The sequence below is a fragment of the Balaenoptera borealis genome (assembly GCF_965194805.1).
Source record: "Balaenoptera borealis genome assembly, chromosome: 19".
Lineage (NCBI taxonomy): Eukaryota > Metazoa > Chordata > Mammalia > Artiodactyla > Balaenopteridae > Balaenoptera > Balaenoptera borealis.
In genome coordinates this window covers 53,546,048-53,573,524 of record NC_138878.1, presented here as the reverse complement: position 1 = coordinate 53,573,524, position 27,477 = coordinate 53,546,048, and the positions used below count along the sequence as shown (strand labels likewise).

Here is a 27,477-nt window from a genome sequence, read left to right as displayed (position 1 = left end):
TGTTCTTTAATATACCAAATAAGCCTAATTAGTTTAATATCTTTCTCTGATAAGGAGAGAAAACAAATCTCTTCAGATGTTCCAGGGGACCTCTGGAAAATGTCAAGTTTATTTCACGTCAATAACACTTCATTTAGAAGTTGATTTTTGGAAAGTTTGTCAAAAACATCAAATAGGATTATAGGTGCTGTGAAACAATACTTTTTCACTTAACTAAAGTGACAATAAAAGATTTCAAAGGCAAATACAGATCGTTAAAACAGATTACTTAAAAGGCAAAGAAACTTTTATAATCTGTTATTAAAGCAGATCATTATTTCAGGAAAACTTTGTCCTCTTAACAGAGAGGGAAACAAATTCTAGTTTTGCACCACCTTACCTTTAATATTAAAATTCATTTACTTAATTAAATTTATTCTAATCTTAGTCCTGATCACACATTAAACTCTTTGCCCGGGGTTTCTTTTCCATTACCTTCTATAATTTCCTTTTTATCTCCAGATTTTGTCCATTTCTCTTCTCTCTATCTGACCTCTCTTTCAGACAAAATTACTTTCTTTTCCCTTAACAAAATGTATTTCAATTCCTTATAACTTCTTTTTCCTTGCATACAAGGATGTTTCCTAATTAATTTTTTTTTTACTTTATTTTTGGCTGTTGGGTCTTCGTTGCTGCACGTGGGCTTTCTCTAGTTGCGGCGAGCAGGGGCAACTCTTTGTTGCGGTGCGCGGGCTTTTCATTGCGGTGACTTCTCGTTGCAGAGCACGGGCTCTAGGCGCATGGGCTTCAGTAGTTGCAGCACGTGGGCTCAGTAGTTGTGGCATGCGGGCTCTAGAGTGCAGGCTCAGTAGTTGTGGCTCATGGGCTTAGTTGCTCTGTGGCATATAGGATCTTCCCGGAGCAGCACTCGAACCCATGTCCCCTGCATTGGCAGGCAGATTCTTAACCACTGTGCCACCAGGGAAGCCCCAGAAGTTTTTAATTTTAATGACATCTGACTTATCAAGTTTTATTTTTCAGGGACCGTACTTTTGGTGTTTCTAAAAAAAATCATTGCCAAACCCAGAGTCACCTAGATTTTCTCCCATGTTATCTTCTAGAAGTTTGTGTGCTTTTGTTTTTGTTTTTTTTTAGTTTTACACTGTAAAGTTAGGTCCATGATTTATTCTGATTTTTTTTTTAAGTTGTAAAGCCTGGTCCAGATTCATTTTCTTAATGTGGCTATCAAGTTGTTCCAGCAGTATTTGTTGATTGTTACATTTCTCCATTGATTTGTCTTTGCTGCCTTGTCAAAAATCAGTTGGCTCTATTAGTTTGGATCTATTTCTGAGCTCTCTATTCTATTCCATTGATCTACTTGTCTGTTCTTTTGCCAGTACACACTGTCTTGATTACTGTGTCTTTATAGTAAATCTTGAAGTTGATAGTGTTAGTCCTCCAACTTCTTCATCTTCAGTATTGTTTGACTATTCTGGGTCCTTTGTCTTTTCATATGATCTTTAGAATCAGTTTGTCAATATCCACAAAATAACTTGTAATTTTAATTGATATAGCATTGACTCTATAGGTCAAGTTTGGAATACCTGTCATATTAACAATATTGGGTTACAAACATAGAATTTTTTAATATTTATGAACATAGAATATTAATTTATTTAGTTCTTTGATTTCTTTCATCAGAGTTTTCTAGTTTTTCTCATATATCTCTTGTACATATTTTGTTAGATTTATTCCTCAGTACTTTTTTGGTTCTAATGTAAATAATTATGTGTTTTTAATTTCAAATTCCAATTTTTCATTGCTGGTGTATATAGGAAAGTACTTGACTTTTGTACATTAACCTTATGTTTTGCAACCTTGGCTATAATCATTTATTAGTCCCATGAGTTTTTTTTATCATCCTTCAGGATTTTTACACATTCAACCATGTCATCTGCAAATAGCTTTATTTCTTACTTCCCAATCTGTATACAGTTTCTTTTTCTTGTTGCATTAGCTAGGACTTCCAGTACAATATTGAATATGAGTGGTGAGAGCAGATATCCTTCCCTTGTTCCTGCTCTTAGAGGGAAAGCCTTTAGTTCCTCACCATTAAATATGATGTTACCTGTTAGTTTTTGGTAGATGTTCTTATCAAATGGAAGAAGTTTCCTCTATTTCCAGTTTCCTGAGAGGGTTTTAATAATGAATGAGTATGGAATCTTTTCATATGCTTTTTCTGCATCTATTGATATGATCGTATGATTTTTCTTCTTTAGCCTACTGATATGATAGATTAATTACTTGATTTTGAAATGTTGAGCCAGTCTTGCAAGCATGGGAGAAATCCCACTTGACTGTGGTATGTAATTACTTTTCTACATTTGTTGGATTTGATTTTCTAATAATTTGTTGAGGATGTTTGCTTTTATATTCATGAGAGATATTGGTATGTAATTTTCCTTCCTTACAATGTCTTTATCTGATTTTGGTATTAGGGTAATGACAGCCTCATAGAATGAGTTAGGACATCATTCTATTTTCTGGAATAGATCACAGATAACTAGTATTTCTACCTTAGACATTTGTAGAATTCACCAGTGAAATCATCTGTGCCTGATGCTTTCTGTTTTGAAGGTTGTTATTCATTTTCTCTAACAAATATGGACATATTCAGATTATCCATTTTTTTGTGTTTTGGTAGATTTTGTCTTTTTTGGAATTTTTTTTGTAAGTCATCTAATTTGCTGGGATACAGGTATTCATAGCATTTCCTTATTATACTTTATATTTCTGTGAGGTTGGCAGTTAAGCCCTCTTTTTCATTCTGGATTTTAGTACCTTCTCCCTTTTTATTTTCATTGTGGTTTTAGCCAAATATTTGTCATTTTGTTGATCTTTTACTTGATTTTTAAAAATTTTTTGACTGCGGCATGTGGGATCTTAGTTCCCCAACCAGGGATCAAACCTGCGCCCCCTGCACAGAGTCTAAACTGCTGGATCACCTGGGAAGTCCCTTGTTGATCTTTTAAAGAAACAAATTTTGGTTTCATTTATATATTTTTTCTATTGTCTCATCCATTTATTTCTCATCTATTCCTTATTATTTCCTTCTTCCTTCTTGTTTTAGGTTTTTCCTCCTAGCTTCTTAAGCTGCAAAGTTAGGTTACTGATTTGAGATTTTTTTTTCTCTTTTCTTTTTTAAAATATAAGCATTTACAGCTATAAATTTACCTCTGTGTGCTGCTTTATATGCATCTCATTAGGTTCATTTTCATCTGAAAATATTTTTCTAATTTTCCTTATTTTTTTGTTTGACCCTTAGGGTTAATTAGTAATGTGTTTAATTTCCAAATATCTGTGAATTTCTCAAATTTCTTGGATTTCTAATTTAATATCATGTGACTGAAGTATATACTTTGTATGACTTTAATCCTTTTAAATTTATTAAGATTTGTTTCATGTCTCAGTGTGTTTTATCCTGGAGAATGTTTTACATGTGTATGCTTGAAAACAATGTGTATTTTGCTCTTATTGGGTGGAGTTTCTATTGATGCCTATTATTTAAGTGATTCATAGTTTGTTCAAGTCTTTATTTTCTTGTTGCCCAACTACCTAGTTGTTCTAGCTGATATTGAAACTGACTTTGAAGGCTCTACCTATTGTGAAATAGTCAATTTTTGCTTCATGTATTTTGGAGCTCTGTTTTTATGTGCATTCCGTGTTTATTTGGGCATTTTTATATAGTAACTTTAAAATCCTTATAATTCCAACATCTTTGTCATCTCGGGTTTTTTTGTTTTGTTTTGGTCTTTTTTCATTCAAGTTGAATATTCCTTGTTCTTGCTAGGATGAGTAAGTTTTGACTGTACCCCAATGATTTGGGTTATAATCTTAAGACACTCTGATTCCTATGTAAATCTTGTTACTTGTTGATAAGCTGGAATTTAATCATGGCTCTGTTTACATACATAGTATTTGGAGCCCCCACTGGCTGGAAAGGGAAAGGACCTTTGTTACTGCTTCATTGGAGTGATAATTCACATATTGCCCCTGTAAATGCCTGTCAGATAGTAAGGGGAGGAACACCACCCAGTAAGTGCCAAGTCGCAACAGTAGTCAATGCCCCAGTTGTACTTACACCCTCTTAATGCGTCTGCCAGCCAGGAAATGAGGTGTGCTTCATGGTTCTTGGGCTAGGTTGGCAGTCCATGCTCTACTCACATACACGATCTTTATAGATGTCCATTATTGATGGGCCAGGATGGCAGTCAGGTCTCTGCTCACACACACAGCATCTGCATATGCCCATTGCTTGGGAGAAGAGGCATTACTGCTGGGCTGGGATCTTAGGCTGTGAACACACAAGGCCTCTGCAGATGCTTACTGGCAAGAAGGGAGGATGGTGCTGCTAGCTGTTGTGCACAATAGTGTGAAAGATTGGCATTTTTAAAATGTTCAGCTAATGTAGAGTTGGCATTGTCAACAGGGTATTGTTCTGCAGGGCAGCAACCTTCTCAGCCCTTTGTATAGGAAAAGCAAGCATACCTTGGGTGTTTTATTTTTTTGTTATTGTTTGGTGTTTTGGTAGTTGTTTGCACCTGGTGGTATTTCTAATTTCAAGTCTCTGGTGCTCAGATAGGAATATATGGGAAGACAAAAACAACAAAACATCCAGTCTTCCGCCAGGGAACTCACCACTGGGCTGGGTTGTTACTCGAATCCCAAGGTCAATAGAGTTGGGCCTTCATTACTCCAACTTTCAGATTCTTCTTAAGTTTATTTCATGTATTTTTTCCATGGATTTTAAGTCTAATAAGTGGAGAGTAATAGGGCAAAATGTGTTTACTCCATCATGTCTAGAAGTATGGTTTCTTATCTTTGCTCTTTTGCACATACAGGATATTTCTCCCCCTCCCTGCTTCTAAGATTTTCTCTTTGGCATGGATTTTAATCAATTTCGTTATGATTCCCTTGGAGTAATACCCCCTGTCCCCCATGTTTCTTGTGATTGGGATAGGTTGAACTTCATGGACCTGTGGGTTTATAATTTTCATGAAATTTGGAAAGTTTTCAGCCATTATTTTTAAAAATTAATTAATTTATTGATTTATTTTTGGCTGCATTGGGTCTTCGTTGCTGCACGTGGGCTTTCTCTAGTTGTGGTGACCGGGGGCTGCTCTTCATTGTGGTGTGTGGACTTCTCGTTGCAGTGGCTTCTCGTTTCAGAGCATGGGCTCTAGGGTGCATGGGCTTCAGTAGTTATGGCATGTGGGCTCAGTAGTTGTGGCTCACAGGTTCCAAAGTGCAGGCTCAGTAGTTCTGGTGTATGGGCTTAGTTGCTCCACAGCATGTGGGATCTTCCCGGACCAGGGCTTGAACCCGTCTCCCCTGCATTGGCAGGCAGATTCTTAACCACTGCACCACCAGGGAAGTCCCTCAGCCATTATTTCTTCAATTATTTTTTTGTCCCCTGCCCATTCTTTTTCCTCTCTTCTAGGGATCTCAATTACACGTAATTAGGCTAGTTGAAGTTGTCGTACAGCTCTCTGATACTCATATTTTCTCAGTCTGTTTTTCTCTGTTTCAACTTATATAGTTTTTATTGCTATGTCTTCAAGTTTACTAATGCTTGCTTTTGCAATGTTTAATCTATTAATCCTAGCAACTGTATTTTTATGTCTCAGACATTGTTGTTTTTACCTCTATATTTGTTTGGGTCTTTTAAATATTTTCCACATTGGTACTTAACATGATCAATCTCTCTTCCTTGTTGGATATGTAGAATATAGTTATGACTTTTGTATTGTCAGTATCTATTATCAAATACAAAGTCTGTTTTTGTCATTTCTAGTTCTGGTTGTGTTTCTATTGATTTTTCGCATTATAGTCATGTATGCCTGCTTATTTACACTTCTGGTAAAATTTCTTTACTACAGACATTATGAAAGTTACCTTCAATGTGCTTGGTATTTTTGCATTTCTATAAATATACTCAAACTTTGTTCTGTAATATACTTATGTTACCTGGAAACAATTTGTTCAAGATTTGCTTTAAGCTCTGCTAGGTGGGACTAGGAAAGCCTTAATCTAGTGCTAACTTGCCTCTCTACTGAGGCAATAGCTTTTTGAGTAATCTAACCAGTGCCCTATAAATTATGAGGTTTACCACTCTTGCTGGTGGGGACACAAACTATCCCTGGCTCTGTGTGAGCTCCAAGGATTACCTGTGCTCTTAAGCATTTCTTTTGCTGTCCTCACGTGGTTTCCTTGATCCCATGCACTGATTAGAACTTGGCTTAATACTCTGCCCTGCAGACTCTAGCCATCACTGCCTCCCTGCACTCTCAGCTCCATCTTGTCTACTTAGGGAGATTACAAAGCTCCCCTTGTATTCCCCCTTACAGTGCTGAGATGTGGAAATGCTCTCTAGGCAGTAAGCTGGGTCAAGTGTATGGATCACATTTGTTTATACTTTCTTAGGCATTACCATTGTGTCGCCTGGTGTCCAATGTCTGAAAACCTTTATTTCTCATATTTTATCTAGCGTTTTGTTATTTTAGGCAGGAAGGTAAATCCTGCCTCTATTATTCCCATTTTGACTGGAAACAGAGTATTAAAAAAAAAAAATTCTATTCTTAAGAATTGCAAGAAAAAAAAAAAAAAGAATTGCAAGAGGACTACAGAGCTTCCATATGCCCTTCTCCCAGTTTGCCTAATACTAACATTTTACACTACTGTAGTATAATGATCAAAACCAGGACATTGACATTGGGAACAATACTATCAATCAAATGACAGGTTTAATTGAATTTCATCAAGTTTTCTCTGCTAATGTTCCAAAAATTGAATCCACAATCCAGCATTGTATTTAGTTCCCTTGCCTTTTATGACCTAGAAAAGTTATGAACTTTTGGAGTATTGGGCAAGTTATTTTACAAAAGGGTATTCATTTTGGGTTTGCCTGCAGTTCCCTCATTATTAGAAAATAGTTATGCATGTTTTGGTGAGAATACTACCCAAGCGTTTGCCCTTCTTAGTGCATCACCTTGATGCCAATGTCTCACTGTTGGTGATTATTTGGTTAAAGGGGTGTGTGCAATGTCTTATCTTTGTAATTAAATACTTGGGAGAGATACTTTGAGACAATTCTAATATCCCATTTTTTCCTTATACTTTCACCTTCAACTCTTACCATCCATCAATGGATTTTGTATATAATTACCACTATTATTATGGTGATTTCCTATTTCCCTCATTCCCTTTAAATTTATTAATTAGAATTCTTCACCATTAAATTGAACCAGAATCCCTTCTTTGCAGTAGCTAATTTTATGGTCAGGACAGCAATAAACAGGATAGGTCTGGAACATCCCCTTGTATTTGGGGAAAGAACCCAAAGCTTCCAAGTAGGCTAGAGAAAATGTGGAAAGGATAAAGGAGCAAATGAAAATGGAAAGGAATAAATTTTATCAATTTGAGCACCAAGAAAAAGTACCAGAAAAAGTACCAAAAGTTACATTTTGGTTTATCAGATTAGCAGTCTGTGAAATGACAGGAGTTCATAACAAAATTCAAAGAAAAATGTTGTGGATGTGTTGAGGATGTGTTGTATTTTTTTTCATTTATTCATTAATGATTCAAAAAATAAGTGTCAAGCCACATGGTTATTTTATTTCTGTCATTAATTTTAAGTCCATATATAAGGTTTGGATAGCTCATTGTTTTAATTTGTTCGAGCAAGCAAAAAATATTAAAAACACACAAAGAAGTGTAGGGCAAGTAGCTCTGGAGTACTACGCAAGACGAGGGAAATTAATCAGCATTGATGGTAACTCAGAATAACCAGATAGAGTAGGATAGAAGAGCAAATCAGCAGTGTGGTCACATGACAGCTCAGTAAGTAGAGTGAGCTATTAATAACAACATTAATAATTATAATACAATTGAACTATTTCAAAGATATGAAACAGCAGGTATCCTAATAAAAAGGGTAACAACAGAGACCCATTCTTTTACTCTGTAGGACATGAATGATCTATCAGTTACATACTTTTAATAACTGCTAACTTAAATAAATTACTAATAAGGAATATGTAAAGAAAACATAGCTCAGTATACCCAATGAGAAAACACCTTACTTACTACTGCTGATCATGCAAAACTGGGCAAGACACCAATCTCAAAAATTAAAATCTAATGAATGACAGTGATGTAAATGTATGTAAATATAATAGGTAAATTTTCTTATAAAAATTAATAACCAGTGGCTTTTGATCACTTTGATTATATAACCAGGTCAACTGTCGTAAGAAAGAGGTGAGGAGTAGCTAAGATTTGCAACCTTATTAACTGTCTCATTTTTTGTTGTTGTCTCTTTGTTTTTCCTGAGTCAGGGAAGATTGCTAAAATCAAAGGTCTACTGATTTTCCAACTGCCAAAACACAGTAAGACAACACTGAACGGAATAAAAAGGAAAATTATAAATAGATACAAAACCCAATTGAAGCCATGGTAATAGCAGCGTTGTAAACCCTCTTAATTTTAGTGACCAGTTTATAATCATTGCAATAGCTGTAGATTTTCTCCTACTTTTAAAGCTGCGTAACAAATTTAAGAGACTGATAAGATTGGGTTAGAATATTTTATGAAATATTTAAAATGCTCATTTCATTTGGATGCCCACTGGTACTGCCTAGAGGTGAAAAGCCTCCTTAAAGGAATTGTGTTGCAAAAGGTATTTAGGGAAATCTGTTGTGTCAAAACAAAATAGAAATTCAAAAAGAATTCAAACATTTGATGACAATGGAAAAGTTAAAACATCTACCATTAGAACAAAATCAAGAGAAAACAAAACAAAACAAATCTACACAAACACCTTGCAGGACCACAAAACTTTAAAACCACATAGTATCTGGGGGTTCTAACTCTCTGGAGAAGATAAGTATGCCATATAAAACAAGCAAAAAATTAGAATGCAAAAGATATATTTGAGCAATATTACAAATCACTAAGCCAAAAACGATAAATAGGCAAAAGAACAAAAACACAAACACCAAAAGTAACTGTAAGCAAAACATCCCTGGACAAGAAACTCATATGAAAATAACTCAAATAATTAATAATTAGGGAAATACATTTCCCATGCATTTAAGAAATGGATTGATAGGCATCATCCTACATAAACAGATATTCAGAACGTTAATTGATATAAAAAGGAGAAATATTTGGTGATATTGAACAAAGCTGAAAGTATATATCACTTATGAATGAATAATTCTAGTTTTAGAGTGGCCATAAAGTCTGGAAATAGATTTAAGAGAGGTAGAATCTCTGCGATAACTTCTACTTAAATACACAGATTTTTCCAATGAAACTCAGAAACAAATGGGCTTTATATATGTCTTTCATTCAAAAGTCTTCTCACCAGTACAACTTGTTCAATATCAAGTAAGTTGCCTGCCCACTCTAAAGGCATTCCCACATTCCTTACATTCATAGGGTTTCTTACTATTATGAATTCTCTGATGTTTTGTAAAGGATGAACTATGTCTAAAGGCCTTCCCACATGCCTTGCATTCATAAGGTTTCTCTCCAGTATGAATTCTCTGATGTTCAGTAAGGGCCGAACTGTGTCTAAAGGCCTTCCCACATACCTTACATTCATAAGGTTTCTCACCACTATGAATTCTCTGATGTTGAATAAGGGCTGAAGTAAGTCTAAAGAACTTTCCACACGCTTTACATTCATAAGGTTTCTGACCACTGTGAATCCTCTGATGTCGAGTAAGTTCACTACCTACTCCAAAAGCTTTCCCACATTCCTTACATTTATATGGTTTCTCACCAGTATGAATTCTCTGATGTCTAGTCAGGGATGAACTGTTTCTAAAGACCTTTCCACATGCTTTGCATTCATAGGGTTTCTTACCACTATGAATTCTCTGATGTCGAGCAAGTTCTCGACAGACTCCAAAAGTCTTCCCACATTCTTTACATGCATAAGGTTTCTCACCAGTATGAATTCTCTGATGTTCAGTAAGCTGTGAACTAATTCTAAAGACCTTCTCACATTGTATACATTTGTATGGCTTCTCACCAGTATGAATTCTCTGATGTTCAGTCAGTTGTGAATGAAATCTAAAGTCCTTGCCACATTCCATACATTTGTAAGGTTTCTCATCAGTATGGATTTTCTGATGTCTAGTAAGTTGTGCATGCACTCTAAACGATTTCCTACAGAAAGTGCATTCATAGGGTTTCTCACCATCATGAATTCTTTGAAGTGGAGTGATTTTTTCAATCCTTCTAAAAATCCTTCCATATTGCTTACATTTATAGCACTTCTGATCATCACAGTGTACACTACGGTCTTCATAAAAACTAAATGCATTCCCACATTCCATACATTTACAAGGTTTCACACCAGTATGAATATTCAGTTGTAGGGTATGTGGGTCATCTACTCCAAAGGTTTTCCAATATCTACTACATTCAGAGGTTTTCTCACTAGTATATATTTTCTCATATTCATCAAAGTTTAAGTCACAACTAAGGACCTTCCCATATTCCTTACAGGGCTTCTCACTATCATGAATTCTCTGATGTAATGTAAGAGATTTATGATTTTTGTAATTGGGCACTTTTTCAGAGATGATTTTCATTTGACTGAAATATCCCACTTCAGGTCTTTGTACTTCAATCTTCCTTTTGCTTTGCCAATCATTTCTGACAATGGAGTTCTCAAGGCCAACTAATTTACTACTTTCTATTACTTCCCACTGAGAATCATTTTTTTCAATAATGTCCTTCTCTGTAGATAAAGTCTTTTTGTCATACTTGGATTCCAAGTCTGAAAGAAAGGGAAAAAACAATTTCTTTTTTCATGTGTCACGAAGATAAAATAGTTATGAAGTGCACAGGAGAAAAACTGAAAATAATTCACAGTATAAGTGAATGATTAAAATACTGTTATGAAGTTTGAGGAAAGGTAAAGAGAACTCAGAGAATGATAAGAGTATAACATAAGGTTGTGAGGTTTGTGCTAAGAGAAATGGATTAAGTCAGTGGGTCTGAAATTTTGGTGTTGATCATCACCTAGTAAGCTTGTCAAGTACTGATGTTCATGAACTAATCCAGATAAACTGAATCAACACCTATAGATGTGGAATTTAGTCATCAGTATCTTGTAGAGATACTGCAAATACAGATCAAAATTTGATTATCGATACATACTAACAGTTTTCTGATACTTTTCTTTTTTTCTTTTACAATATAATCCCAATACTTTACCATCGATAACAGGGTGCTGCTTGTAAAACAACATTTTAATCCATTATCCCCTAATCATTTTCACCTTCTGCATCAAACCACATTTCCTATCATTTAGAGATACCCACAAGATATTTCATTTCTCAGAAATGGAATCCTTATATACTACCTCCTTTTCGTTGTCTGGGTCTAAAAGTTACCACCCTCTGAAATGATGTACTAGCTGACTCTAAGTAAGTTCATATCTATGTCTCTATTCCAATATCTAGTTCCTTGCCCTCATACCCATTTTTTCAATTGTGTAATCTGTAATTTTCTCTGTTATCATACTGTTTATTTCCTTATTAAACTCCAAAAGGAAAAATAAAATCATTCTTCTATGTGCCACTGAATAGCAAGCCCCAAGGTCTTGTAAATAGTAGTTTACAATTACAGGAAAAGCAAATCACTGGTTGAAAGCAATGTGAGAATAAAAGCCAATATTACAAAAATAAGTCACTGGAGAACACAATTATCAAAATAATTATATAACTATAAGAATCTCCATGCCTTTAAAACCTCACACTACACTAGTGATTTTATATATATAAATTTATATACATGAAATTTATAATATAGTAAGATACATTCATATATATAATAGTGTTTATAAATGATTGTTTTCCAATTGCCTCTCCACCTACGCATACTGTCTCCATCACTGCTGTTAATTTCCTCCTATGCAAAACCATAAGTTTCTTCATCCCAATAAAGATGGTGTTTTATTTACCTCTCTTCAGTAACATTTTCACTATTATTCATCTATCGTCCTGAAATCCTAGTCTATATTTAAATGTTTTCCTTTATGCTCTTTCCCAGGTATTCCTTTCCATTTTCCTATTCTCAAAGCTAACCACTGCTATATTGCCTAAAAAAGTATCAGAATGTTTTAGATATTATAATAGGTATTTCCCATATTTTAAAGCTTATGCAATTCTGAGTAAACCTGTGGCTGAAAAGGAGAATTTGGTAACAGAATGGTATGTAAAAGGTGGTGGAGGTGGGCAAGAGTGTAAGGCACTTTGTAACAAAAGATCTCTTGGACCTAGCTGGAGATTGGCAATCAGATGAGGGAACAACCTAAGGAAAATCCAAAGTGACTGATATACATTGCATGATAAAAGGCAAAAATAATTTCCTGTGACTGAATTATGTATAATTAAGGTGAAATAATGCAAACACCATTATTTGACTGAAACAATAAAATCATAAATGAATGCCAGTATCAGTAAACTAAAAGTACTTCCACTTAGAAATGAAGAAACTTTCTATCAAATAACTGTTTAGTTATTGTGGAAATGTAACTGAAATTACAAAACTTTCAGGGACTGGTGGCGTTGAAAATATTGCACATTAAAAATCTATGAAACTCAACATTAGTCACATAGAAAGTAAGGATTTAAACACTTATATTGATAAAAATGAAAGAATGAAAACCAATGTATACATTCCACTCAAGAAGACAGAAAAGAACAAAGTGACCTAAAGAAAAGTTGAGAGGAGAATTCAATAAATATAGAATCAGAATGTGATGAGTTAGAGAACATATAAAGAATATAATCAACAAATATAAAAAGTGAAAGAAATCAAAGATGACATAAACAGTTGGAGAAATATACCATGTTCTTGGATTGGAAGAATCAATACTGTGAAAATGACTATACTACCCAAAGCAATCTACAGATTCAGTGCAATCCCCATCAAACTCCTAGTGGTATTCCTCACAGAATAAGAACAAAAAATTTTACAATTCGTATGGAAACACAAAAGACCCGAATAGCCAAAGCAATCTTGAGAAAGAAAAACAGAGCTGGAGGAATCAGGCTCCCCGACTTCAAACTATACCACAAAGCTACAGTAATCAAGACAGTATGGTACTGGCACAAAAACAGAAAAACAGATCAATGGAACAGGATAGAATGCCCAGAGATAAACCGACGCACATATTGTCATCTAATTTACAACAAGGGAGGCAAGAACATACAATGGAGAAAGGACAGCCTCTTCAGTAAGTGGTGCTGGGAAAACTGGACAGCTACATGTAAAAGAATGAAATTAGAACACTCCCTAACACCATACACAAAAATAAACTCCAAATGGATTAAAGACCTAAATGTAAGACCAGACACTATAAAACTCTTAGAGGAAAACATACAAAAAACACTCTTTGACACAAACCACAGCAAGATCTTTTTTGTCCCACCTCCTAGAGTAACTGAAATAAAAACAAAAATAAACAAATGGGACTTAATTAAACTTAAAAGCTTTTGCACAGCAAAGGAAACCATAAACAAGACACAAAGACAACCCTCAGAATAGGAGAAAATATTTGCAAATGAAACAACAGACAAAGGATTAAGCTCCAAAATATACAAACAGCTCACGGAACTCAATATCAAAAAAAACAAACAATCCAATTAAAAAATGGATGGAAGACCTAAATAGACATTTCACCAAGGAAGACATACAGATGGCCAAGAGGCACATGAAAAGCTGCTCAACATCACTAATTATTAGAGAAATGCAAATCAAAACTACAATGAGGGCTTCCCTGGTGGCGCAGTGGGTGAGAGTCTGCCTGCCAATGCGGGGAATGTGGGTTCAAGCCCTGGTCTGGGAAGATCCCACGTGCCGTGGAGCAACTGGGCCCATGAGCCACAATTACTGAGCCTGCACGTCTGGAGCCTGTGCTCCACAACAAGAGAGGCTGCGATAGTGAGAGGCCCGCGCACCGCGATGAAGAGTGGCCCCCGCTTGCCGCAGCTAGAGAAAGCCCTCGCACAGAAACGAAGACCAACACAGCCAAAAATAAAAAAAAAAAAATTAATTAATAAAAACAAAAAGAATGTCCTGGAGGGATTGCTTTAAAAAAAAAAAAAAAAAAACACTACAATGAGGTATCACCTCATGCCAGTCAGAATGGCTATTCTCAAACAATCTAGAAACAATAAATGCTGGAAAGGGTTTGGTGAAAAGAGAACCCTCCTGCACTGTTGGTGGGAATGTAAATTGAAACAACCACTATGGAAAACAGTATGGAGGTTCCTTAAAAAACTAAAAATAGAACTACCATATGACCCAGCAATCCCACTACTAGGCATATACCCTGAGAAAAGCATAATTCAAAAAGAGACATGTACCACAACGTTCATTGCAGCACTATTTACAATAGCCAGGACATGGAACCAACCTAAATGTCCATCGACAAACGAATGGATAAAGAAGATGTGGCACATATATACAATGGAATATTACTCAGCCATAAAAAGAAACGAAATTGAGTTATTTGTAGTGAGGTGGATGGACCTAGAGTCTGTCATACAGAGTGAAGTAAGTCAGAAAGAGAAAAACAAATACCGTATTCTAACACATATACACGGAATCTAAAAAAAAAAAAAATGGTATTGATGAACCTAGTTGCAGGGCAGGAATAAAGATGGAGACATAGAGAATGGACTTGAGGACACGGGGTGGGAGGGGGAAGCTGGGGCAAAGTGAGAGAGTAGCATCGACATATATACACTACAGAATGTAAAGTAGTTAGCTAGTGGGAAGCAGCAGCATAGCACAGAGAGATCAGCTCTGTGCTTTGTGATGACCTAGAGGGGTGGGATAGGGAGGATGGGAGGGAGGCTCAAGAGGGAGGGAATATGGGGACATATGTATGCATATGGCTGATTCACTTTGGTGTACAACAGAAACTAACACAGTATTGTGAAGCAATTATACTCCAATAAAGATCTATTTAAAAAAAAAAGTAAATGACAAGTGAAAGAACCATCACAGAGGGTATTTTTTAAATGTTATAAGACTCGTATGCCAATCAATTTGAAAATGTTGACTTATGAATTATTTTCTAGGTAAATAAATACTGAAAACCCCAGAAGCCATAAAAGTTGAAAAAAGAACAATTTGCTAGAAAGAGATAAAATTGTCAAAGACTTACCTTCCATGAAACAAAAAATCATAAGCATGCCTATTGCCCAGGTTGTGGCAATAAACCAGGTAATGAACCAGGGCTCCTAAAGTAAATATCTGAGTCATGACCTGGAGCAGGGAAGGTAGAAGATGTGCCCTTGACTGTTGTGACAGAAGCAAGAATGTTTTATAATATTAATGAATCATAACAAAAAGACACAGAAATCATCGAAGGAGACCACCATTTTGACAATACAAGAATCAAAAGAGGGTGAAAAGTACTTTGTGTACTAAAACATTAACTAAACAACTAAAAATTTATAGCTAGTATTAATTTTTTTAAAAGGAACAAAACACATAAAACATGGAAGACCAGAAGAACTCACTTTTAACCAATTCAGGTGTTTGGTCTGGGATAGGGAGGGTATAGGGTGAGCCTGGGAAAGCTTCAGAAAGCATTAGTAAATTCAAAGAATAAAGAATCAAGTCAAAGGTACACAAAAATCCATAAGGAATTAGTATTTATATAGCTAGGCATCAACAATCAAAGACTGTGATGGGCTAAAGTATACTAAACCAATGAAAATCAACAAATCCATAATGATACATAAATAAGAGGTCAGAAAATTTCAAGTGCACCATTTGAGGTGGCTAATTAGTTACAATCATATAAAGAGTATAACCAAACACTTGCTGCCTTTTCCATTAGATTTCAAGTTTATCAAGTAGCATGAGGGTAACTAATTAAATGTATTAGAAGGAATGTTGGACTTAGTACAACACTGATTTAAATGAAGGTTTTCAACTGTAAAAAGCATTAAGTGAATTGTTGATGAGGAACTGTATATTCATAGAATGCTAAAATAGGACCACAGAGATCCCTTTCTGACCATAATATCTGAATTAGTTCCATCATTCTTCATCCCTTTATTTTGCTTACTTTTCTTCATAGCACATATCACTATCCATGATATATCTTCTAATCATCTATTTACCTATTTATTATATATCTCACTTACTAGTATGTTAGTTCCATGACATTAAGATCTGTATTGGTCTTTCTTACCATTGTACTTATAGGGCTAACACAATATCTATCTTACTGTAGACACTGATTAAGTGTTGATTATATAAATGACCAAGATTTTTTTGTCAGTGAAGACATTTATGTAAGTCTAAATACAAGAGGAACTAGAGGAAATGTTGGTCGAATTGGGAAAGATCTTAATTTTCTTCCCCAAGTATCAGGCTTTTTTCCCATAGGGGTTTAAAGGGAGTTTCCCCAAAACATCACAGGGGCCAACCTCCTCTTGGACAGGCTGGGCTTTTTACTCTGGTGATGGCTTTCCTTGCTTCATCAAGTCCTCACTCACATAGCCCTGTTTACTTGTCACATCCCTTGTAACCCTCCAGGGCAACTTCCCTTCTACTAATAAGGTAGTCAAAACTGGCTTAGAAATGGAACACCCTGCTTACAACAAAGAAATGTAACATAATATACAGAAATATATAAGAATCAGAACCAATTCTAAAAAACACTTTTGAGAATTGGTTAAGTTTTTAATAAATGAGGTTGAAATGAAAGACTTCAGAGAAGAGAAATATGAGAAGATTGAAAGAACATTCACCTTAGAGTGACCATAGAATTACAAAGTATAAAGAGAGTATAAATTTTCTGACCTCTTATTTATGTATCATTATGGATTTGTTGATTTTCATTGGTTTAGTATACTTTAGCCCATCATAGTCTTTGACTGTTAATGGCTAGCTGTATAAATACTTTACCAGATAGGTAAAGAAGTGTCTTCTTTTATTTAAACCCATGCTATCTCTTTGCCTTGAGAGGCAGTATGTTGTAACAGCTAAGAATATCAACTGTGGTGCCAGACTGCTTGGGTAAGAAAACCTGCTTCTGACACTAGCTATGTAACCCTGGAGGGGTAGCCTAAATACTCTTTGTCTTAGCAATCTCTTCAAAGAACAATAATGCAAGTAGTATTTATGCCATAGGGTTGTAGAATTAAATAACTCAGTATATTAAAAGGGCTTAAATCAGGGCCTGGTACAAGGCAAGAACTATGTGAGCTGAGAGGAAAACAAGGAGCTTTCTAAAACATTAAAAGGTCCTTGCTGGAATACTGACTTAACGTTAAATGCAAAGTTCTTTAACCCCATAGCAGGTGTAAGACAACACTTGTGTCAGGCAATGAATATGACTTCTATTTGCCAATGTAACAATATAAATTATACAAATTCTTTTAATAATCATAACAACTCAGGACACAGTATCTTAGCTGTTCTCCCAGAAGGTGGGTAAGAAAGTAATAAAGAAATTTTAGCAATTCTGGGCTCAAACACAATATAATAGATATCTCAAAGGATACAGTGTATGTATCCTAGAAGTCAAATCCAAGGACTTCCCTAGTGGTGCAGTGGTTAAGAATCCACCTGCCAATGCAGGAGACACGGGTTCGAGCCCTGTTCTGGGAAGATCCCACATGCCACGGAGCAACTAAACCCATGTGCCACAACTACTGAGCCTGCGCTCTACAGCCTGTGAGCCACAACTACTGAGCCCTCGTGCCACAACTACTGAAGCCTGCGTGCCTAGAGCCCGTGCTCCGCAATAAGAGAAGCCACAGCAATGGGAAGCATGTGCACTGCACTGAAAAGTAGTCCCCACTCACCGCAACTAGAGAAAGCCTACACGCAGCAACAAAGACCCAACACAGCCAAAAATAAATGAAGGTAGAAATTATAAGAGACTGAGAAGGGACTTCATAGAAATTACATGAAGAATGAGGAAGATGCTTAATGGAGTTGTCATCTCCAACACCATGCTCAATCCATGCCTTTGGAAACTGGGAGAAGAAATTCATCTAGTTTCTTAAAAGATAGCTTTGAGTTTCACTGAATGTCAACTGATATTCTATAGAACATATTCTAAATTATGTAAACAGCTAAATTTACCCAGTGAGACCAAGTTGCTGTAATTTTCCATCATCACATCCCAGTACAAGTCCCTCTGAGCAGAATCCAGATACTCCCATTCCTCCTCAGAGAAGCTGATGACCACATCCCTGAATGTCACCAATTCCTGAAACAACAAACCACATATTATAAGTAAAATTGAAGGAAACATTTTTGAGTAAAAGGTAAGAAATAAAGAATTGAATTAAACTATTATATATAGAATGGATAAACAACAAGGGACTACTGTATAGCACAGGGAACTATATTCAATATCCTGTAATAAACCATAATGAAAAAGAATATGAAAAAGAATATATATCTGTATAACTGAATCACTTTGCTGTACAACAGAAATTAACACAACATTGTAAATCAACTATACTTCAATAATATAAATTTAAAAAAAAAAGAAAAAGAATTGCATTACAGGAAGGGGTCTAATAGTAAGTACATTGGCCAGGGGTAGAAGCCTATGGTATAGGAAGTAAGGAAATTAATGCTTCCAAACCAGACTATCTACAGATCTTTAAAGAATCCTTTTGATTCAGAGAAATCTTCCTGCATGCTATGGGATTTCTTAGATAAGCACGTCTGGAAATAAAATAATCAGTTTACAAATTAAAAGAAATAGTGTATACATGAACGCTGCATGCTACATGCCTGCTGAATGAATTATCAATAATAGTGAATTTCTACATCCTCGTTCCTCTTTGTAAAGGAAAAATATCTAGCTTCGAAAATGGGATATGAACAATATTTTAAAATTTCTTAAAACCCCAAGTTCATCACTGTTAATCACCATTTCACAATATATAAGAATTATAACTTCTAATGAAAAATTATTTATTAAATGCTTTTTAGTGGCTACAGAGTAGTCTGCTTGGTGGAAATATATCAGCCTTAATTATATTTAGACATAAGTTGGATAAGATCTCCTCCAATTCTGAAATCTACAGTAATCTACTATTTATGTCTGACTGAGACTAGTCAACATCAAATCCAGTCTACCTGGAAAAATAGGTCTGTTCAGAAGTACAGACTTTGCCCATATGTCATCAAATGGATCCATTTGCTCTTTTTCTCTACCCAAGAGTATGAAAAAGGCTGGTAAATGCCTCCATCTAGGGATTCCATTTCTACCCTATAGCTGCTCTGAACAAAACACTGAACACATAGGAATGTTGAACATTATTTGGAGAATAGATAGGCACATAGGAGGTACAGTGTGCTGTTTGACTCCAACTCTCACTAGAAAGTGAAAATGGGGATTTTTATGGGGATGTGGGGCAGGCTCTTAGGTCTGCTTTCTGGGAAGATTCAGACAAATGAAATGTTCACAAAGGAGAGAGAAATAGCAACTTACATGGTCCATGGTTAGAACTGTAAAGAATTGATCAGGGAATTCCACTTCTGGTATGACAGCATGAGGAGCTCCACCGACATGCTCCCCATTGAAACTGGTAAAATTATATATAAAAACATAGAGCAAATGAAGAAACATTTGTAAATCTACTAAAACTTATTAAGAACTGTGAAAGTCTGCAGTATCTTAATCTAACCTGCACCATTCCTTGTCCATCCCATCCTAGTGAGAAAAAGATTCCATTGCAAACTAGTACAGCCAAGGACACAAACTTCCTCACCACTCAAGCCCTGTTCCCAGTCAGATAACTATCTTCCTGGGAGTAGAACATCAGCATTTCTCATTCTGCCCCCAGCTACCTGTTGCTCAGGCAAATGCAACGAAGGAATGGAAATTTTCTTCTGCCTAGTAGCCACACAAGAATTGTAGGCTGTACCTTGGGTGTGGCACTGCTGAGAATACTGGGGTTCCAACTGTCTTTGCCTTGGCTCATAGGGCAGGAGTTCCATGCCACGAGAGGCAAGTTGAAACCTAGGACTGCTGACCAATCCCCTCCAGAGCCCTCTCCAAAGGAACTGCCTTCATTTGCAACAGAGTGTGAAGAAGTTCAAGGGTAAGGACATTCACAAAAACAGTGGAAATTTTGGTGAAAGGCTATTGGGAGAAGATTGAAAAATTCATTGGAGATAAATGCTAAACTGTATGCTGGCTAGTTTGTCAGAAAGGATCAGAGAAAGATACTTGGGGAGCCCTTCCTATTGTCAGAACAAATCTCAGACATTGACTTGATTTCATTAGTCTGTGAAGCAGTGTAACCCCACAGCATTACTGAAAGCAATAGTGCCATCAGTCACAATCAGTGGATCCTAACAGCTTGGTGTGGTCAGGTAAAGAGACACTCAAAGACAGCCCTGTCAAAACCACTGTCATCCAAGGGTAACTGTGGTAATAGCAAAGTCTATACCCCAAGGAGCAACATCAGAGATTTACACTATGGGGGAGATAGATTTCACTTCATTAATCTAGCCAGTCACTAAACAAGAAAGCAAATAACAATAACAAGCCTGGGGAGAAGGAGTAGACAAAAGTACCAGAGTTACAACAACTATCTAAAATATCTACTTTCCACAAACAAGAGACAGGTGAAGAAATAGGAAAATATAACCCATAAACCAAAAACACCAAAGCCAAAACCAAACAGACAACAGAAACTGCCTGTGAGAAAGCAACCAGATTTAACAAAGACGTCAAAGTAGCCATTATAACTATGTTCAATAAACAAAGGAACCCATGCTTAAAGTAAATGAAGGTATGATCACAATGTCATAACAAATAAAGCATCAGTGAAGAGATAGAAGTTATTTAATATCACTAGATGGAAATTCTGGAGTTGAAAAGTATTAAATGAAAATTTCACTAGAGTAACTCAACTGTAGATGTGAACTGGGCAGAAAAAAATGTACTAGAAAACTTAAAGATAACGTGATAGAGATCATGCAATCTGAAGAACAAAGGAAGAAAACACAAGGAAGAAAAATGAAAAGAGCATCAGAGAAATGTTGGACACCATTAAGCACACACCTGTAATAAATGTAACAGAAAAGAGGAAAGGTGCATTTTAATATATTCAAATAAATAATGGATGAAAAGTTCCCAGGACTTCCCTGGTGGTCCAGTGGTAAAGAATCCGCCTTCCAATGCAGGGGACACGGGTTTGAACCCTGGTCTGGGAAGATCCCACATGCCGTGGAGCAACTAAGCCCGTACGCCACAACTACTAAGCCTGTGCTCTAGAGCCCACGAGCCACAACTACTGAAGCCTGCACACCTAGAACCCGTGCTCCGCAACAAGAGAAGCCACCGCAATGAGAAGCCTGCGCACTGCAACGAAGAGTAGCCCCCGCTCGCTGCAACTAGAGAAAGCCTGCATGCAGCAACAAAAGACCCAGCGCAGCCAAAAATAAATAAATAAAATTTTTAAATCAACTGTATGAAGTAATTCATATATATGTATACATATACATAAATATTATATACATATATATACACACACATAACATGTATAATTGGGCCTGCAACATATATAAATGTAATATGTTTGACAATAATAACACAAAGGAGATAGGTAGAAGAAAAGCTGCATTGGGCAAAGGAAATGAATCCAGATGGTAATCTGAATCCACGGGTTCAAATAAAGAGAATGAAAAGTGATAAACAGGATTAATATAACAAAGCTACATATCATCTATAGCTGTTTAGGGTTCAAATAAAGAGAATGAAAAGTGATAAACAGGATTAATATAACAAAGCTACATATCATCTATAGCTGTTTATGTGCTACAATGGTAGACTTGAGTAGGTGTGACAGAGACTGTGTAATCCACAAAGCCTAAAATATTTAATATCTGTCCTTTACAGAAAAAAAACTTGTTAACCCCTACTGTAGAAGTTAATTTATGCATTTTTCACCTGTTACAACTGTAAACCCCTTGTTGTTGAGTGTAAACTATTTCAGTTACTTTGGGCAACTATTTGACACAATCTACTAAAGAAACATATACACTGTGACTTAGCGATTCCACTCTTGTGTATATGCCCAATAGAAATGAGTTTTTCCGTCCAAAAAGTATGTAAAAGAATTATTTTAGCTGCATTTCTTTACACTGTCCTGAAACTGTTAACAACCCAAACATCCATCAACAGAAGCAGGGAAAAATTAAATGAGATACATTCCTATAGTGGAAGATTACTTAAGAATAAAACTGAACAAACAGCAGATGATTTTCATAAACATGAGGCTGAGCAAAAGAGGGCAGAAAAAAATGTACATAATGGGGACTTCCCTGGCGGTCCAGTAGTTAAGACTCTGTGCTTCCACTGCAGGGGATGCAGGTTCGATCCCTAGTTGGGAAACTAAGATCCCATATGCCACATAGCACAGCAAAAAAAAAAAAAAAAAGTACATAATGTACGATTCCATTTATATGAACTTCCAAATTAGTTAAAACTTATCTATTGTAATAGTGAAAAGAATATTGGTTACCTTTGTTGGGGGTAAAGGCAAGTTGGTAATGACTGGAAGGAAACAGAAGGGAGCATCCTGGAGTGTTGGAAATATGCTATATCTTAGCTGTGTAATGGTTACATAGATATACATAAATGTTAAAAACAATCCAGCTTTAGAATATGGTTTGTATAGTTTACATTAAGTTACGTCTAAGAAAAAAACCAAACCCACAAAGTGGCAGAGCTGAGTTTTGAACTCATATTCCTCTTACTACAAAGACAGTTCTAACTCTGGTTCTTGTCTCTTTAGTTCAGAATTTCTTCTTTATGGAGTGAAATCTGAGCATGGGTAGTAGTTCACTGGCAAGTTAGAAACAATCTATAACCTACCAAAATTTACTAAAGCATGCAAGTTATTAACTAAATCCATTCATGTCCATGGATATCTCATGGGTGCAGTAAACAATGAACTCAGTGGATCTGGAGTACCCAAACTCTGCTCTTTCCAAAGAAAGGAATGGCCCTTGAACAGCTCCTGGGAGACAACCTCTGAGCCCTTACAATATCCTGCTTGATAAGAGCATATCTGGGCTATGCCAGACAGATAATTTATGCTATAAATGTGATTTATGGTAAACACCTATTTTTGTTGGCCAGGGGTCCTGGGATGCACTGTATCAATTTGACCTCTGAAGCAGCTAAGCTAGTCACACAGTTGCTCCATGACTGTGTGACTCACTCTCAATAAAGAGTCTGGACATCAAGGCTCAGTTGAGTTTCCCTGACCTACTTCACATGTGTTGTTACAAAATGGTGCTGGCAGAATTTAGTGCTGTCTATATGACTCCACTGGAAGTACACATCTAATTTCTCCTGGACTTTTCTCTTTGCTGATCTTAATCTGTATCCTTTGACTGTAATAAACCATGAACACAAGCATAACAGTTTTTCTGGATTTTGTGAGTCCTAGCAAATCGTCAATCTGAGGATGGTTTTGGTAAACCCTGACAATCCATGGCTTTAGTGTAAGTTGGTAAAAACCTAACAGCCTTGGGTTTGTCTCCATGACGTCTCTCCTCATCAACTTCAAATGCATGTCATCCAATTTCTTTAATGATCATTATCATACCCTACTATAGTTTTAGTCCTATTCACAGTTTATATTATGTGATCAGTTATAAACAAGTTAAGGGATAGCAACTATGTCTCTTTAATGCTAATATCCACACCAATAACATGAATAAAATTGGCATATTACAGGCATTTAATAAATATTTAATCTGTAAATGCAACTTCTGGAAATTTTTCCTTAAGTAACAGATAAAAAAGTAGACAAAATTCTATTACAATGATCTACATCAGCGTAGTTTATGATAATTCTAAATATCTATGGATAGACAACAGGTTAAAGTGTGGTGAGCTATATGTTAGCAATATCTATGCAGTATTTAACAATGATAACATTGATTCATATTAAATGTTGGGGGAAAAATTTTGATGAATTACTCATCAAACAATCAGATTTTTAAAATAATTGGAGGTTGTGTACTATCATGATAAAGAACATAAAATCTATCATCCAAAATTCAGTTTGCAAATCTTATCTTTGGCTGTTATTGTGTAACCTTTTACTAAGTTACTTAACTGCCTTAATTTCCTCATCAGTAAAATGGAAATAACAACATGACCTACCTCAAAGTGTTGCTGTCTGGATCAAATTAAATAAAAGACATAAAGCATTTTCAATGCCATATAAAAAGCACCTAATGATACCTAATAAAAGCTGTCTGCTAATTTATGAAATGGTAAAGAATATTTCACATCCCTTGTTTCATTATTTTTTAAAAATTCCCTCTATGCTTCACCTTTGTGCTACAGCGAAATTTGAGATTTTCAGGTCTGTTCTTTCTTATAATGTTAACTCATTTCAGAGTCCAGCCTTGAGATTACAATTTTTCCTCAATAATATTTGTCACAAAGATTCTCAAAAATGAAAGGATATATCTCCTTGCCCTCTACACAAAGCTGCAGACATATAACTAGAATCTATCTAATATGTGACAATTTGAGCATAAAAGGCTTTATCTTGTTCCTCTGTCCAACACAGAGAGTTACATGCATATTTATTTCTGTTTCTATAAAACTGTCCTTTCAAGTGTAATTTGTATAATGAGGTCTTGTATGATACCTGGATTTCCCAGATCATTCCTATGTCCTCTGAAAGAAACCACCACTTCTTAAAAAACCATGAATCTCTGATCAGCAGTCTTAATTCATGATTTGTTCTCCTGGTAATTGTTTATTTGATATCTATGTAATCCCCAAAGCTTTGAAAACTTAGATATGTCAAATCACATGGTGACCACTGGCACTTTCTACTTATTCCTACATGCCTAGAAGTGTGATAAAACTGTGACTTTGTCTCACTTATGTGGCAAACTTATGTAATTCTTTTTGCAGAAACAAAAGAAGAAATACATACCCAGGTTCAAAAATTCTCAACAAAATATTAGCAAACTGAATTCAAAAATACATTAAAAGAATCATACACCATGACCAAGTGGGATTTATTCCATGGATGCAAGAATGGTTCACCATCCCCAAAACAATTAATGTGATACATCATATTAACAAAATGAGGGATAAAACACACATGATCATCTCAATAGATGCATAAAAAGCATTTGACAAAATTAAACATCCATTTATGATAAAAACTCTCAGTAAACTGGATATAGAGGGAACATACCTCAGCATAACAAAGGTCATATATAACAAGTCCACAGCAAATACCATACTTAATGGTGAAAAGCTGACAGCTTTTCCTCCAAGATCAGGAACAAGACAAGGATACCCACTCTTGCCACTTTTATTCAATACAGTATTAGAAGTCTTAGCCAGAGCAATTACATGTTAAAAAAAAAAGAGAGCGAGAACAGAAAAAAGAAATAAAAGACATCCAAATGAGAAAAGAAGCAAAACTGTCACTATTTGCAGATGTGATATTATATAGAAGAACCAGGAAAATTGATAAGTCACAATTAGGTAGGGAAGTTTAAAGGAAGGAAAGCAAATATTCTATGCTCTGTAAAACAAAAATGTATGACAACAAAAAGCAAACACGAACTGACCTTGTATGGGCCATTAAGTTAGTAGCAATGCTCTCCACTTCAGAACTTGCAGAGCTACAGAACCAAGAAGACGGGACTTGTGAGACTCAGGACTGGCTAAGAGTTGTGGTGAACACACTGTCCACCATCAGACATGACCCATCACCCACCACAAATACAAGCGGATGGAAGTAAGAGTGAAAATAGAATGCTGACTTTTACCAGTATCAGAGAAAAAGGTAAGCATCATCTATGCCCAGAGCTGGAATCTAAGTTCACAGCAGTGTCTACAGGACACAGCTCAGGGAATGCTGTAGTTCTGAAAGGTGTAAATGGCCTCCATAATGCATCCAAGGGAGTTTAACCCACGAAGGGATTCTACACCTGTGCCCTCCCCCTCATGTCTTCCCAGAAGCCTGTCTTGAAGGCAAGTGCAGGCCTAAATGCTAATCCAAGGATTCAGTATGTACTTTTCTATTGGGAACTTTCATTATAGGAGTGAAATTCATGACTTTCACTCTGATGGCCATCCCTCTACAGCTAGACCCAACTGGCTACATGGTGTGAGGACAGAAAAGAATCCAGGGAAACACATTCCAAGAAACGATGGAACCTACAATTGGACCTGGATGGGCAACACTCACTTCACCAATGCCCCCTCTGTGTAAAGTACGAGGCTGGGTACTGGGGACATGGTGTTATAGCTTATACACACACATGTACAAAAAAAATTTACACACTCCTAGCTGAAAAAAACAAAACTCCAAACTTCAACAAGCTCATTGAAAACAAAATTTTAAAACTCCACTTCGTGCACACTTATAGTCAGTCACAACAGAGATGTTACAGGATCACTCGGTCACAGTGTCGGTCAGACACCCTCGTCGCCACCATGTTAACCATGGTCACACAGTAGGCTCCGCCCCCACTGACAGTCTCACCAGCCCAATCAGATACCAGTCACGCTATCCCAGGGCCCCGTCACACGCACTCTAGCCCTCGCTCTCTCGCTCTCACGCACGCACAGGCGCGAACTAACACTCAACAACGACGCCGTCACAAACAGTAGCACCCGCAAGTATGGTCGTCCGCGGCTCACGCATACACAAGCTCCTGGCTCCACAAGCCCCATCCACGCTCTGCGAGCTTGAGGCCTCCTCACCGCCAGCCCCTCCCGCAGCTTAACCTGGGTCACCTCAACTCACCAGGAATAACTCAATAACGACCACGACACCGGAAGGGGAACCAAAGTTCGAAGTTCATTGGCGGCTCTGGGGCCTGTGGGAAACGTAGTCCAACACCGAAAAAGTCCAGACTTGAGAGCGGAGCGTAGAGCCCACCAGCTGCAGAGACACCCCCCTCCCCGCCCTGAGACTCCCGGGAATTCCAGGGCGCAATGATCGCACGCCTTTGGTGGAGGGGTTGCAGCTGGTTGTCCTTCCAGACGCCGAAGAGCCGGGTGATGGTCCTCTGAGAGCGAGGTGAGGTCGCGGAAGGAAGGAGAGCCCAAGCCAAGGAAGTAATCGCAAACCTGGGCCGGGGAGGGCAGAAAAGGGAACCGGAAGCCGGGTGCGGGCCGAGGAGGCAAACGGAAGAAGCCTGGCTAGGGTAGGGCTGGCTGAGAATTGGAAGCTCCGGGCCTAGGAGGGAAGAGGGAGTTGGGAACCCGGCAGAGGAGGGCCGGGGCGGAAATCGTGAATCTCTGCCGAGGGAGGCCGGGCTAAGAAGGGCTGAAGCCGTGCGGAGGGACTTCGGGCAGGAGAGAGCCCAGGCGAGTTCACTGAGGCCTGTACGTGCGGGACCCCAGGTCCGTGATCG

The 27,477-nt window shown here is 36.9% G+C and overlaps 2 protein-coding genes across 2 annotated transcripts in view; one reads left to right on the top strand and one right to left on the bottom strand.

Moving 5' to 3' along the window:
• Positions 1-7,627: 7,627 nt before the first annotated feature.
• Positions 7,628-26,848, bottom strand: ZNF529 (zinc finger protein 529). The gene is made up of 5 exons (XM_082367371.1): positions 26,822-26,848; positions 25,681-25,734; positions 19,544-19,637; positions 18,178-18,304; positions 7,628-10,831 (listed from the first exon to the last, which is right to left on the bottom strand). The coding sequence occupies exons 2-5, from the start codon at positions 25,692-25,694 to the stop codon at positions 9,426-9,428; spliced, it is 1,641 nt and encodes a 546-aa protein (XP_082223497.1). The 5' UTR covers positions 25,695-25,734; positions 26,822-26,848; the 3' UTR covers positions 7,628-9,425.
• Positions 26,849-27,402: 554 nt separating this feature from the next.
• ZNF382 (zinc finger protein 382) overlaps positions 27,403-27,477 on the top strand; it is a 58,942-nt gene continuing 58,867 nt past the window's right edge. Inside the window, exon 1 of the mRNA XM_082367421.1 lies at positions 27,403-27,466. The gene's annotated coding sequence lies outside the window, so the exon portion shown is untranslated. The remainder of the gene's footprint in view (positions 27,467-27,477) is intronic.

What these genes read in the sequence shown, in the direction of transcription:
- ZNF529 (XM_082367371.1), bottom strand. An exon ending in CAGTTCTAACCATGGACCAT is followed by an intron (nt 18,305 to 19,543) that starts GTAAGTTGCTAT and finishes TTGTTGTTTCAG; the next exon opens with GAATTGGTGACATTCAGGGA. An exon ending in CAGCAACTTGGTCTCACTGG is followed by an intron (nt 10,832 to 18,177) that starts GTAAATTTAGCT and finishes CCTTTCTTTCAG; the next exon opens with ACTTGGAATCCAAGTATGAC.